Genomic DNA, 15,131 nt, shown 5'->3' with positions numbered 1-15,131 from the left:
TCCACCCTTCGCTCAAATCTCAATAATGGCCAGATAACGATACGACACTCGAACGATTTCAAAATAAGTGGTATTCATCCGCTGACATGCCACCAATAATATTTGCTGGCCACGTTATAATGTTTGACTTAGGTTATTTCTCTTTCGTACAGAAACATTTATCATTACATATAGTTTCTTCTTTTTCCATCTAATTTCGTATAAATTGATATTTATCCCAAGTGTTGTTCACTACTTACTGTACTTACTGAACGAGACGCTCCTTGTGATGTCACAGTTGTGCTTTGGCTGTTTACTACGAATCTCAGAAAACCAGTAACGCGTAACGGTAACCTATTGTAACCTATTACAGGTCGCCTTGTCCGCCATTAGCAAATGGTCAACTGAGCATGCGGTGCTGATATTTCTAGTTTCCCGAACAATATTATACACCCTAAACTGATTTTCTAACTTATCAGCCGTATCCGTAACAACGAATGTAACCAGCGAGAACGGCCGTATAGCCATGGCCTTATAATAGAATATAATGGCTATGGTGTAACTACATTAGCTACGATTGTCCGTTGTTTCTTGTACCCTACTATGTACTATACTGAAATTGGTACTAGGGCCAACAATTTCCTTACGACAGACCCCAGTTTCGCGAACGAGGTTGAATCAAGTCAAATCACCACGAGAATGATATATCAGTAACATTCATTTCCACGTATATATTGGCTGCAGCGATTATGCAGCTAATCAATCTTCCCAATAGCCTGGTAAACTGCAGTTACGAGTAACTGTCAGTAATTTTGCGAAGAAATTCTGGTACCTTGACTTCACAGCTAAACTAAGGTAATATTACATATCAAAATGTGAAATTACAAGCTACGCACAGTTATAGGCTGCGACCGGTAATTCGTTGTAAAATTTACAGAGATTTACCAGTAAATCTACCAGATTTTTTACAGTGCAGTTACGTATTCGATCTGTTAATAGATTATATATAAAACTAAATAATCAAGAGATAACGCGCAGAGCAGTGGTGGTATTTGGAGGTAAATTAGGCTAAGCCGGGTGCTCTGAACGTATTGTCACAAAGTTTCGGTGTACTGTACATCACATTGTACAATGTACATGGACTCGCCGTGCTGAGCCGGCGACAGCGAAAGTTAATCACGATGTTCTCATTGGCTTCGCTTGTACTTAAAATGTTGACACTTCACAAAATGCATCTCGTACTGCCTGCTTGAATTTCGATCGCTAGCTTCGTTGTGGTCTCTAATCGAAGTCAAAGAGGCCGAGTCGGCCATGAGAAGGGAAGGCGAAGGGCGGAAATTACACATAAAAATGCACAGAATAGACCACAGACAATTCTCGGTAATGACGCGAAGCGAGTTTCTGCCTTGATTTGAACAACACAATTATGGAGCATTTCAACTATGCGGGGGGGGGGGTTGTTTGGGGTATTCATTGTGTTTGTCGACTACTGTGGTCATCTACACCAGGCAAATTTTCCCTATTTTTATCCATAGCTACCTACTTTTAGCTCGGCCCACTCCTAGGCTTTTATAATACACTGCCTACACGGATTAGATGGTGAGGTGGAGCCTATATTCCTGTAGAATTTTCGGTCAACCTAGAAAAAATTCTTATGAAGACGTATTTTATATTGTTGGAAAGTTAATTTTATCAGCTTTTCAATGATGGGATTTGTCACATTTTTACCTTGGGTAAAAAAAGTTATGACCAAAAACGTGTCAGGGGGTAAAGCACTATTTTGCCTAACATTAAAATACAATTATAAGCTAAAACACGATACCTTCGTAACAGAATACAACACCATAAATTGGAATATCACTCTCAGTAAAGCAAACTAACAATCGAACAGCAAAAAAATGAAACATAACTTTATTAATAGGTATTCATCATACGTTAAGGGGGCAAAAGTTGACCGAGACGGAGATAACACTGGTTTACAAATTTCGAAAAAAAAATAGCGTCAAAAATTTTAATGATTGATTTAGGCTAATTTATGGTTGCTGAATCCGACTCTGTGCTAATAATGTCTCCGTCACGTCCGATTTTTTCCGTATTAATTTTTCTCATTTTCATATATTAATCAAATTTCAGCTTTCGTTAGTGACATCACGGTTAGCATACAATAGCAACAGATCAAATAGTGTTATTGAAATCATCTACCTGGGTTGTTGTAATACAGAATGAGTGAGTTTTCGGTGAACTTGAATACAGTGATTCTCTATCATCGTTCTATCAGAAGCTCTTTTCGACCCATACATTTACACTGGTCAACAAATTCAAAAAACCACACCAAATACCATACTGGAACAGAGGCAGAGATGTTTTTAAATGGTATCGAGGCTTTTTGTTTGTGTTTTGCAATATTAAACGCCAGTTCTATATGCAAAAAGCTTTACGTTTTTGGCGGTTTTTGGTTTACCGCGATATTTTACTATGAACTTGAGCAGTGGTTCTCAACCTTTTTGTATTCGCGGACCCCTTTTGGACCCTCCCGGACCCCCCCGAAGTTTTAGTTCAAATTTAGCTCAATTATCGTACAATCGTCATCTGTCTTGTGCAAATGATAACTGTAGGCTAGTGATAAACAGCAACAACATTACTTTTCTTGAAAATAACAGCATTCTATTTATGTAGAAATTGGGTTGACTTTTATTATTTCAAAGCTAATTATTCAACTGCATTTTTTGAAATACGTGGTCGTATCTTTAAAATCTGCGCTTTCGATTTCATATCAACGAGTGCTGAAAATCCATTTAGACAAAGAAATGTGATGGCGAATGTAGTAATAAGGCATAACGCTTCCGACGACACATTTGGGTATGATCGCAACAATGATGACACCAAAATTGACAAACAATTTTTTTATTGAACATATAACGTCAAGCCTGTTAATTTATATCTAGCAGCTCATCTTGAAGTTATTAGGGAAATGGTTATGTAGGCCTATATCACAGGAGAAAACGTATTTTAGCGAACATTTCGAAGTCTCCGCGATTGACTTTACGTATAAAACCATTTATTTTTTACCAATGCCCAGCAAAACAACTCTATACAGCCAAATATTTGCATCAGTGGGCTATCGGCAATTTAGCAACTAAAATGAGTCCACACGGCAGGATATTCAATCTTAGACGGCCATTCTGTTGATGTGAGTTCTACTGTAATGAAGCAAAACTGCCTCGTGGTGTTCCTAATTTGAAAAATATAAATTAGGTTATCAACTATTTTGTAAATTCGCTTCTGAGAGCCACTGAACTAGAGTTTGTAGAAGTGATTGGTGTTGCTACTCAAGCATAGCACAAGTAACTCCCTATATTTTCTACTCAATTAGCAGTATAAGTAGTAATTTTTAAGACACGTGAAAACTACTTCAAGTGGCAGAAATATCTAAGTATTTGGTCGGTGGGAGGGTGGTCGCATAATTTCGACAGTTTGTCGGAGGTGGCTACTTACAAAATCGCAACATGTATCTTCTCGGGTAACGCAAAATGTTTATAATGACACAATACCCATTGTTAGAATATTCGAAAATATATTCAGTTACCGCGTTTTAGGGACTGTTAAGGCTACTACATTTATGAATTCATATGCAGCCAACATCGTCGCGGAAGGGAGCTTTGTTTGGAATACATTCGTGTTGAAATTAATAACTGGGTGCAGTACCAAATTCAATGTGGGCAGATATCTCCATGACATTTCCAGTTGATTTACTAGTCGCACAAAGCACCAAAGCAAAACTCAATACATTTAATTTCCCGTATTGCCAATCACCGATGGGAATTCGGACTGCGTACATCTGGTTCGAAGCACATGGTATGAACCCTTCCCCGATGGCTGTTATAACCACCTTGATTTGACCCCGAATATACCACATGTAATAAATATATATATATGCAATTGAAGCACAAAATATTTCCAATAGTAAAATCTCAACCAGAAAACAGCGGCCGGACTTTGACCTCTTACCAGGACCGTAACTGCCGCACCCCAAATCGTCCAATTGGTGGTCCCGAGCTCGAATGGGGCCCGAAATTATGTCCGTGAATGAACCTAAATTATTTATACATCACTTATCGACAATTTATGCAACTCTTTTCAATTTTTTCGCGCTGGACGCGATTTCATGTTGCCAAATTTTTGATTATTGAGTGTCACCCTCCCCCCACGAAAAAAGCATGATTTATATAAAATAAAAATAGGCATTTCGGCGTCGACCATTACCACGTCGCGATGCACGAAAACATACGAAGTATTTGCCAATATGGTACTCTGAAAAGTGTGCCAATAGATCGCCTGCGCGAAACCCTTAGCCGAAAAGGATTGCCCTTATGTTGACAGTGCAATTCGAAATAAATATAAGCCTATCTAATTGTCCATAGCTGCCTAGATGGCTCGTGTCTAATTATTCTACCGTGGCAATCTGAACCCCACAGGTCAAATAACATTTCTCAGAGAAAAATTATTTGCCAGTGAAGAAATACAAATTTTCGATAAAGCCTCAACAAATGTTTCTTGGATCTAGCATGGTTTCTCAATAAATTACGGCATGATGTGTGGGGTTACGTCTTATGGCCATTTTCTTAATTTTTCTGAAAAGTTGCGATCAGCGCTTCACAATTCAGTTTCAAAGCATGAACAATTATAATGTCCAAAGTAGGGTTGCATTTAAAACAAAGGTGTTTTGAAACACTTTTTTAAAAGCATATTTTAAACAAAAGCCTTATTAAAAAAAGTTAAGTCAAGTTATAAAATTATGCGATAATTGTGTAAATACTTTCCAAAAACATGTATGAGCACACCGACAATTACCACCCAATTTAAACGACGTATATCGTTATGGGATGGTTGGAACCCTAAAAAATAGTCGGTTCAACAATTGTAGTACAGATATTTTGTCAAAGGGGCTATATTTACCCTATATTTTCAATGGTCAATTTTAATCCATTATGACGTCACAATTGAGTATTCATGACGTCATGGTTCAAAAACAAAAACCAATGAAAAACATGCTTTAAATTAGGGCCTTGTTTCAAACATGTTTGTTTTTAATTTATTTTAGTTTTAAATGCAACCTTAGTCTAAACCTAAAGAGTGTGTGGTACTATCGCTCTCGCAGAAATAAGCTCCCAAATGACACAGTGAATCCCCAGTCCGATAGCCTTTTCTAGACTTAACACAAACTGCTGTTTCTTTTTGACTAAGCACTATCTAAAAAAACAAGCAAGGTAAATGAAACAGACCATAGTCAGTAAACAATAACATAATGAAGTTAACGAACAACGACAGCTCTACTTGCGCCCCCCCCCCCATCCGCCTGTCATGCTCACTCTTACTCCCTAAAACAGATATATAATTCTATTTTATTTTCATATATTCCGTTTGCATCTATATCCTGCTTTTCTGTTGATAATTCATTAGTTTCTAACCTTTTGTTCATATTTTTAGGTTAATTTTTTCCCTAATTTCAATTTTTACCCCTCGGCACGTTTTTGGTCATAACTTTTTTCCCAAGGTAAAAAAAGTTAGAAAACCTATACTATGTTTTCATAGGTTGACCCATTTTTAGACCAAATTCTACAGGACTACTATAGATAAACCTCCAACCCTTAAGTAGGAATTCTGTCTAAGTCTATGGTATTATAGGCTATCGACGCACGGACGAGTCCACAATCGCTAATATTTATGTGATGAGAACTCAGCGTGAACTTCGTTTTTGAGTAAATCAATGAATTTGATGAATAATATTGGTACGTGCATGAGCAAGTATGGAGTCTTCGAAAATTGACGGCACGTAATTATAATATTTGAGCACTGTCCATGCCTCACGGTCGAGACAAGATTCATGAACTTGTTGGTATCGGGCGTGTCCGTTGTTATGAAATACTTCGTTGAAGCACGTTGTTATTTAGTAGCCCTGGTAGAGATTGTCGCTACTTTAGGAATACTGGAATCGCTCACACCTACCAGACCTAATTAAGAAGAACTCCTTTGGTCATAGACTGGTGGGATTTTAAATTAGCACTTTTTTACCGGAGGACTGATATTTTACTTTGCCAGTTGCATTCAAGTCGGAGGGGCCTGATTGCAGGGACAGGACTATTTGGCACCCGGACATACGACATATATATCGAAGGTTTTAGCAAACATGGGCCGTTTTTATCGCCGTCAATCATACCGCCCGCGAAACTCGCGGAGTCGCGTCTACTTTATATGTCGTCGTGTGTCCTCGCGCGAAAATTGCCGGAAACTAATAGTCCATAACCCGAATACTGACCTGACAACCCTAGACTGAACCATCCCAACGGCCTTTAAGGGCCTCTGGCGACGAAGATACCATTATTTTATTTTACGTCGGAAGATCTGTATGCCCATAATAAAATCAGAAATGTAATTAATACCATACAAGTTCAAGAATTGATTAAATTTCACAATAGGAATTTTCAATGCGAACAGCGAACACTAGATGAAAGGATATTCCATATTCGTGAGATGCAAATGCCAGGGATTTGCAGTAGAGCGTCGATATTCTTCATACTTAGGCAGTAGGTGTAGAACAGGGGTCGACAACGCGAAACTGCTGGTCGCCGGCCACTATTCAAATTTCGTAGAGGCCGCGGGCCGCAAGTACGCCACGCAATTGAGCAACGACATTTGAAGCTTTACGTCAGTACAGCGCTGTGCTCTGTAACATGAGCGATGGGCATAGCCACCGCAAAATAAGTAATATTTTAATAAAGAAGTACAAATACAACAAAAATATAATGATCATCACTTACATTATATTTTGAACTATGAACTGCGCACACTGACAACGCTTTTCCGGCTACGAACCGCTCTGGAGGGTATTCGTATAAATATCAAAGACAGCTAGCGACAATAAATCGCGCGAAGAAAATTTATATAAATATCACGTCACGAATCAAGTCCCAAAACTATGTCGATTTTTCTAAGTTTGAGGCATTGTAATTGAATTTTGATTGAAGTACAGATTGCTTCGCTATAAATTCCTAATCGAGTAACGAATATCGAGTAAATTAAACCTTCAACGGAGCGTTATGGCTCACTTATGTGCGTACAGCTGCTAAGCTACGTCTCTAACTGTCAGCCTAATAGATGAAAGAATATGAAACCAAAGAAAGTTGAAGCAAACTGAACCAGAGGCACTGATCAGCCTATAAAATGGAAAAACATTACTTCAATGGATAGATTACTACCAGTATATGACAGTAGGGTTACAATATTTTGGAAATCCGAAAAAGGACTCTTTTTCAAAATTTGCATACTTGCAATACCGGAGGCAGAAAAATTGTAAAAAAAGCTCAGATATCCGGCTCAGCTCCCGAAATAGCCGCCGGAGCGTTATTTCAGTGCTGATTTACTGTATCTCAGTCGAATTTTGCCCTGCATTTAACCAAAATTATCAAAAGAGAGGACTAAATCTCAAAAAAGAGGACATTTGGGCGTCCTCCGAGGACGCTTTCAAAAAAGTAAAAAAAAGGACAAATCCTCTTAAAAGAGAACGTATGGTAACCCTATATGACAAAGCAATCTATATTCGCTTCATTTACGTTCAATTTATTCGTGACATGCAGACAGAGGCTCAGTAAGTCCAGGCTGTGCAGTCCTTGAATGACATGGTTATTCGCACATGTCATATCATCGTGTCGGGAACACCGATTACTTGATGACTTGAAATTGACTCGAAAATTCTGCTCCGAGTCACGAGTCATTACACATTTTTGAAGCGCCAAGAGAAGCGAAGTCATTTTTGCAAAGTGCCTCGAGTCAAGACAAGTCATCTGCAAAAGTTGAGTTGACTCGATCCAACTCAACACAGTCTCACGGCGCATACCGAATTACCGATCCGCTATTTGTAGAGTAGTCATTTGTAAGCCGCGATTAGCTAATCTGAAAATACTTTTGCCCCACTCGCGCGATCAATGGACCTCTAGCGTCACCCTGCGTGGTGATATTTAAGTTAAGTTATGGTTATTATTATTATTATAGCACAACAACAGTGGCGCGCTTTATCGCCTTTACAGGCCTTGTTCGCCACAACAACGCGGCTCTATAAAGTTCAGTGCCTTTGCTTTTTGGTCTTGTTGACGTTCCATGCTCGCTCACTCCCACTCTTCAGCCACTCTCGCTTTCTGGCGTCCAGTTTCAGGTCTCTGCTGCCGACTTCAGAGCTCGGCCCACTCTTTCTCCGGGATTATTTTAAAACGCTGCGTTCACAGCAGGTTCGGCGATGAGGAGCCCAGATAAACCTCCGACACATAGAAGCTTGGCCGAACCGAGACTCGAAATAGCAACCATTGGTGTCGTGACGGTGTCGCTTAGCACACTGCGCCACTCGCTTCTCTCATGTCAGGGTTAAATAATTTTTTTTTGTGTCTTTTGTCGTTAATTTTTATAGGCTTATAGCTCAATACAATATAAAAATTCACTCTCTGCAGCTATTAAATAGCAGGGTGGTAACCAAGTCACAAGGCTACGAGTCACAGGTCAATCTCACTTTTATAGTTTTGACCCGAGTCAAGTCGAGTCATTCTCAATTCACCACCGAGTCAAGTCCGAGTCCGAGTCAAGTCCGAGTCCGGGCATTGTGCCCGTATTTCGAAACCAATGTAAAACTCGTATTAACGATAATTCGCCGAATTATACTCGGTTTCGCATCACAACAACTATTTCGTAAGACGGGAATTAATTATGGTCACGCATCGACGACTCTTGTGATGCCGAGCGTAATTCGAGAATGAAACCAGTGAATCCGTGATGGTATCATGGAAGAAATTTCTTCGCTCGGTAAGACTTGTTTACGTGTTAAATGTAAGTCGCCAAAATCGGGGAATAATCTCTCATTTGTTGGGATCGTGGTAGCTGTACTGCACGACTGCTGATGAAAAGTTGAACTTTTTAGAGTTCATGAGGTCGACTGGGGAAGAGTATTATCGTGATTTAGTTCATGAAAGAGTACCGAAACGTCGACTGGCAGATTTGCAAAACCCTATGGAAAATTTAGAGCACGCGCTATCGCTTCACAAAACAAGGCCTTCATGACTTCATTGCGATCATTCAGAATGACTTCAGACATTCTAGTAAAGGCGTTGCTCTACCAGTACTGCATAAAATGTTGATAATCTTACGCTTCGCAAGCAGCGGGCAGCGGTTCTTTTCAATTGATTTCTGGTGATTTGGAAGGCATTTCGCAGCCGACAGTATCAAATGTAATCAAGAAGGTAAGAAAGTGATGGTGTTCGATTGCTTGCCCTTTTGCAAATTCAGTTATTTTCATTTACAGGTTTCAAAAGTCATAGTTGCTAATCTCGGGACTTTCGTACGATGGCCTCATTCCAACCTACAGAGTGTGAAGGAGGAATTTTTTGCAATCGCATCATTTCCAGATGTGATAGGTGCAATTGATTGCACTCATGTTCGTATTCAGAGTCCAGGTGGTGAGAATGCAGAACGGTTCCGAAACCGAAAAGGATACTTCTCCATAAACTGCCAGGTGAATATCATAACTGATTTATAAGCTATAGCGATATAGGCAACACCTGCATCAAGCCTCCATAACAATACCTATCAATAAATATATCAAGTATTCTCATGTTGCAATATTATATGACAATATAGATATGTTACATCGTACAATTTGGTGCAGGTGTGGAGGATTTCTTGAAACAATTATTCAATGAACTAATTTCTAGTAATAAATACCTTGTCCACTATGCCATTATGAAGTGCAAGTTTTGCATACAATAGTAATTCACAATACCAATACATGCATTCATGTTTCAGGCTGTATGTGATGCTCGGCTCTGCACATGATTCAAGGATATTCCATAATTCTGCATTGTATGGATATCTGGAAAATCAGTCGACCTCAAATGGATTGCTACTGGGGGACCAAGGATACCCGTTGACTAGTTATCTGACGACACCATTACGCAATCCCTTGCGTCAGCCTGAACTGTCATATAACAAAAGTCACAAAAAGACCAGATTGACAATTGAACGTGCGTTTGGCGTTTTGAAGAGAGTATTTTCCTGCCTAAGAACAGGCCAGAGATTGAAAGTCAGCACAACTCTACATGTAATTCCAGCTTGTGTCTGCATGTACAACTTCCTCAGGCAACGTGGCATGATTGAGGCATCATTTGATGAATGAAGGGATGATGAGGTGGACGATAGTGATTTTTTGCCACAAGGCCAACGTACAGATTACGCACAAGCTTCTGCGATCCGTCAGCAACTGATAAGATTGCACTTTACATCTGTACAGAACTAAATGTGACCTGATGCTGTTGCAATTCATACTATTTTCAATAAAATTCTTTTCCTTGGACAAACATTGATGTGAAATCAATGGTCGTCTGAGAATGGTTATATCAACAAGACATTCATACTGAGATAGATAGAAAAATGTCCTTCGACAAGTGCTCAGGTTCTTTCATAAAGTGGATTTAGCAGAGAGATTGCATACTTACAGCAGCAAAATGGTGGTTGCTACTTCGCAAATTGCATTGTGGCTTTGCGACCAATGCAAAATGACTTGTGATACTACAAATGGGTAAAATCTCGTAAGGATAAATTCAGTCATCTTGATACAGGCACTAGTTCATGGGGAGCTTATAGCAATGTTAGTCAGAAAATTGATGCAAACTCATGACAAAACTACTTTCAGCATGGCAGGGTTGTAACCAAGTCACAAGTCAATTTTATAGTTTTGACTCGAGTCATTTTCAATTCACCACCGAGTCCAAGTCATTGATCAGAGGGTCGGGGTCGAGTCACGGTCATAAGACTCGAGTCCAAGTCATTGTGTTGACTGCTCAGTTTCCAATTGAAGTCTTGTTAAACCCACTTTTTATGACTGTTTGGTGATATCGAATGGTTCGAATTTATATTATACTAATTCCCTCACCTTTAGTAGTTTCTGGTCGCATTTTCAAGTGCCAGTACCAATAGACGAAATCCTAATAGGGTGGTTACTTTACTATTCTTCGAAACTACAATGATATGTCAGTCTTGGCCACCTGAGTCTCGAGTCATATGACTTGGTTCAAGTCATGCGCAATGGCACTTATAGTAAAGAGAATCGCTTCGTGATCCGAACAACAGAGACATATACATCTTGAAGCAGGCATTTATTCAGTGTCATGGGGCAAGCGCCAAGTCATAGGCAACATGAAGAATTGAACAATTTGAACATACAACAGCAAGCACAACATCAACACAATATACACAAACACATATAGCGGCAAGCACAGCATGAATTGGAATTGAGGCAGTTAGCGGTAGCACATGAAGCGGGTACAAAAATACATGAGGCAATAGGTAGGCAAAAGTTTGAAGAATACAAACATATGTACAAAAGGATACCGTGATAATCAGGCATCCTTACAGATATGTATCTAGCTCATGTGGAGCAGTAACATGGTTTGTGACACTCCTCTCTTTTCTCTGTAGGACATAATAAATTTTTGTTATTGAATCTATATCCATTACGCATGATAACGAATCAGATATTAGATTGGAAAAGAACATCGGTGGCAAAAACAAAATGTGAAGAACTGACATATGAGAACTAGCACATGCTCAAACCCAAAAGAACTAGCATAATATCAATTTCATCAACGTCTATTTTTTGTTGCAACACTGCTCCAGTTGAATATCTACCAAACGCAGCTGTTTGTTGAGCAGCTCTATCTGTTTCTGCAGTTTGGTGGTTTGCAATTTGTAAAGCTCATTTCTTGATTCCGACTCTTCATCAATATGGAGTTTTCTCTTCGCAGAACGAACATGTGGGCCTGCACTTGACTTCGAAGCTAGAAATGGTTTATGGCCGTGTGCGGAATCTCTTGGTACAGATACAGTTGCAGTATCATCTAAAAACATAATTATATTTTAAAATTATGTATTAGTACGGAAAAAATATCTCTTGTAGTTTTCAGCTAGGGACATATCCAGACAAACAGCAATACAACACATAGCTACATAGGCTAGTTACAAGAATAGGCTACTATACCTGGTATTAGGGATAGTGTGAACCTCTGAAAGGTTCAGGTTCGTGTGAACGCGAACCTTTTTGAAAGGTTCTGTGTGAACGTGAACCTCATGACGTCATATTGCTAAGTCCAACCCTACATTTCAGTGACGTGATAGCCTATATTTATATACACGATACCTAGCGACGACTCGGGCCACATAATGCCACACTGTCGAAGTACATATTGACGTTTTAAACGTCGACAAATGTATCAACTGGGGCAATCAAATGATATAGTAATCCCATATTCAATTTCCGTCACTTTGCCGACAATTTCGACGAGGACTTGCAACAGAATATAAGCATACGCCTTAACGGTCTTAGTCAGACGGACAATGTATTCGGGTCTGGGTATTGCTACGTTGATATTGAGCAGAAGGTAAAACGGGTTTCTGTATTTGTTACCGATCGATATTACTTTAACAAGTTATACAGCAGTAGCCAACACCCCGCACGATGCTAGATTCTTTACATCAGACAATGATACCAATTTCATCGATTTGTTGAATAAGCAATTGGGCATCATTCGATGACTACATGAAGTGTATTTCGCTCTTGATGTTGTGTGATTGCGGGTCAAGCTCACAGCAGAGAGTCACTAAATATTCACAAACGGAAAGCTGGATATTTCGAGCAAACTTTTGTAACAAAGCAAGTAAAATTTTTGAGATCGTCGAAGTGCATGCTCGTTAAGTGTCGATTTTTTTATGCTGTCAACGCCATGCATAGAGTGGCTTGCAGTTGAAATGCAATAAATTTCAACCAAAGAAATTATTATAATGAAGTGAAAATTGTAATATATGAAAAAGGTTCACAGTGCAGAACCTACCCGGGTTCGTTTGTGAACGCGAACCTCTAAATTTCTGAGGTTCACACACGGAACGCGAACGTGAACCTCACTTTCACACCATCCCTACCTGGTATCTTGTGAGAAGCTTGTTTCTCCGGAGTAGTGGCAAACATTCTTAATGATTTCGAAGAGATGGGATGTCTGCTTGACTCAGTAGATAGTAGCGAGTCGTCAGCAGGTGCTGTGCTCGACGGAGACAACACCTCAGCTGTCAGTGTGATCAATTCATCTGTAATCAAACAAGACATACTTGGTGACACATGTACTTTCCATGAGATGAACAGATAAATGATGCGTTAGGGTAACAAATGGTTAAACGGTCAACTAACACTGAATCAATTACAAAGCCATAAATTTTGACATGTTTATGGGGAGCCCTGATTGTTGATGATAAGGGTGAGTGAATAAGAAAGTAGACTATGGACCCCTATATGCTATATATCAATTTTCTATGCATTACACAGACTCACAGAGATGCAAGCAGGCATATGTGTGTATTCGGACACATATATATATGCAATTGGCCAATATGGAATCGGTGTCTCGTGCACACCAAAGATTCTACTGATTACACACAGGTGTGACGCTGAGAACCGTCTTGGCACACCAAAGATATTACGCTAAACGTACCGGGATTCCAATCCGGGCAATTGGCATGTGCATGTTATCACTTTAGTACCAAGTTTTTGTAAATGTTCTCTCAAGATTACTGCATCACTCGAATCTTCGCATGCATAATTGCATATGCTCAAACTCACGAGTGCTCGCATCTCTGCTAGAGTGCATACGAACTATAGTAAACGATTGTGATTCGGTACACGAATAGTATCTAACGCTGAAAGGACTGTTCAGCTGAGCTTCTGATTACCAACCTCTTTCTGTACTTGCAATGAGCCCACCAGACTGAGGAAAAGAAGCTCTTTCTGTGGTGTCCAACTCAGAGTCTGGTAATGTTGGATTGAATTGAGCGGGCTCCATTGCAAGCAGCTGGAAATGGAATCGCACTATTCAAAATGAGAAACTAGACTAGCAATTTTCAGAAAGAACCCCTTCCCACCGAAAGGAAGTTGGCTTACAAACCTTATTTGAAATTGGAGATAAATCGTGATCCTTGAACGGCCCACCTCCAGTCTTGAAATTTTCTTTATTGATATCCGTCATTTGTTTGGCCGCCTTTGCCTTAAGGTTTTTGTATAGAGCTCGGAGCTTCGTCCAATCACTGACATTTCTTGTATTTCTATCAATATTGAAGTCCATTTGAATTTGTTTCCAAGCTGACTCCTTGACATTGCATATGGATCGAGCGGTCGATTTATCCAACAAAATCGGTGTCCTGGCCACCAAATTGACCAATAATTCCTTTTCATATTCTGAATAGTTCGCTCCTTTTCTCCCCTCTTCTCAGAATCCATATTCGATAACATTGCGTGTATCAGTCTGACTGAAATAATCGGAAAACGACAAATGCTTCTCTCTTCTCTTCTGTTGTGTAGGCGAGCCAGGTGTGACCGACCATTGTTGTCCAGAACTAGAAAAATGAGCAGCTCGAGTAACCATAAGCTAGCGTGCCGAACCGGTACCGTAGGTATTACTCACCTTTCTGACGCGATTCCCCGGTTCTAAAGCTGAAACGAGTATTTGATAGGCGCCGACTAAGATTATTTTTGTAATGCCAACCTCCGTCAGTCCTAAATCGCGTTTTAATACGAGTACTACGTAATTCTCGTGCTATCAAATTTTTCATAATACGGGCACAAGTCAACAAGCAGAGGGTCGAGACCGAGTCATGGTATTATGACTCGAGTCCGAGTCCAAGTCATTGTGTTGACTGCTCAGTTTCCAGTTAAAGTCTTGTTAAAACCACTTTTATATCCCTGTTTGGTGAAATCGAATGGTTCGGATTTATAATATACTATTTTACTCACTTTTAGCACTTTCTGGTCGCATTTTCAAGTACCAGTACTAGGGTTACCATACGTCCTCTTTTAAGAGGATTTGTCCTCTTTTTTGGCTTTTTTGAAAGTGTCCTCGGAGGACGCCCTTTTGTCCTCTTTTTTGAGATTTTGTCCTCTTTTTTGATAATTTAGGCCAGATTTAGAGCAAATTGCGACTGACATGCCGTAAATTAGCGCAGAAGTGACGCTCCAGTGGGTATTTCGAGCTCTGAGCGAAAAGATGACCTTTTGTTTAGTCATCCACCTAGCAATG

General features: G+C 39.7%; 1 protein-coding gene and 1 long non-coding RNA gene across 3 annotated transcripts; one reads left to right on the top strand and one right to left on the bottom strand.

Annotated features, from left to right (window-relative positions):
* The first annotated feature begins 8,633 nt into the window (after window positions 1–8,633).
* LOC145446924 (uncharacterized) lies at window positions 8,634–10,373 on the top strand. 2 transcript variants are annotated; one of them, XR_013917393.1, is made up of 3 exons: window positions 8,636–9,260; window positions 9,323–9,532; window positions 9,823–10,373. It is a non-coding gene; the product is annotated as an uncharacterized LOC145446924 (long non-coding RNA). The 2 variants fall into 2 exon arrangements; XR_013917392.1 differs by having other exon boundaries at window positions 8,634–9,532.
* A 779-nt stretch (window positions 10,374–11,152) lies between these two features.
* On the bottom strand, window positions 11,153–13,442 carry LOC145446923 (uncharacterized). The gene is made up of 2 exons (XM_080325298.1): window positions 12,991–13,442; window positions 11,153–11,912 (listed from the first exon to the last, which is right to left on the bottom strand). Exons 1-2 carry the CDS (start codon window positions 13,169–13,171, stop codon window positions 11,665–11,667), a joined length of 429 nt encoding a protein of 142 aa, XP_080181424.1. The 5' UTR covers window positions 13,172–13,442; the 3' UTR covers window positions 11,153–11,664.
* Between the last annotated feature and the right edge of the window lie 1,689 nt (window positions 13,443–15,131).

The sequence above is a fragment of the Botryllus schlosseri genome, chromosome 9 (genome assembly GCF_051294905.1).
Source record: "Botryllus schlosseri isolate E-star chromosome 9, Bs_hap1, whole genome shotgun sequence".
Taxonomy (NCBI): domain Eukaryota; kingdom Metazoa; phylum Chordata; class Ascidiacea; order Stolidobranchia; family Styelidae; genus Botryllus; species Botryllus schlosseri.
Note: the sequence above shows the minus strand (reverse complement) of the source record. Positions and strands in the feature narration are given on the sequence as shown.

Excerpts from the sequence above, each read along its gene's own strand:
- LOC145446923 (XM_080325298.1), bottom strand. The coding sequence starts at position 13,171 with ATGTCTTGTTTGATTACAGATGAATTGATCACACTGACAGCTGAGGTG. Across the intron at positions 11,913-12,990 it reads AGCTTCTCACAAGATACCAG|ATGATACTGCAACTGTATCT; the intron begins GTAGGGATGGTG and ends TTATGTTTTTAG.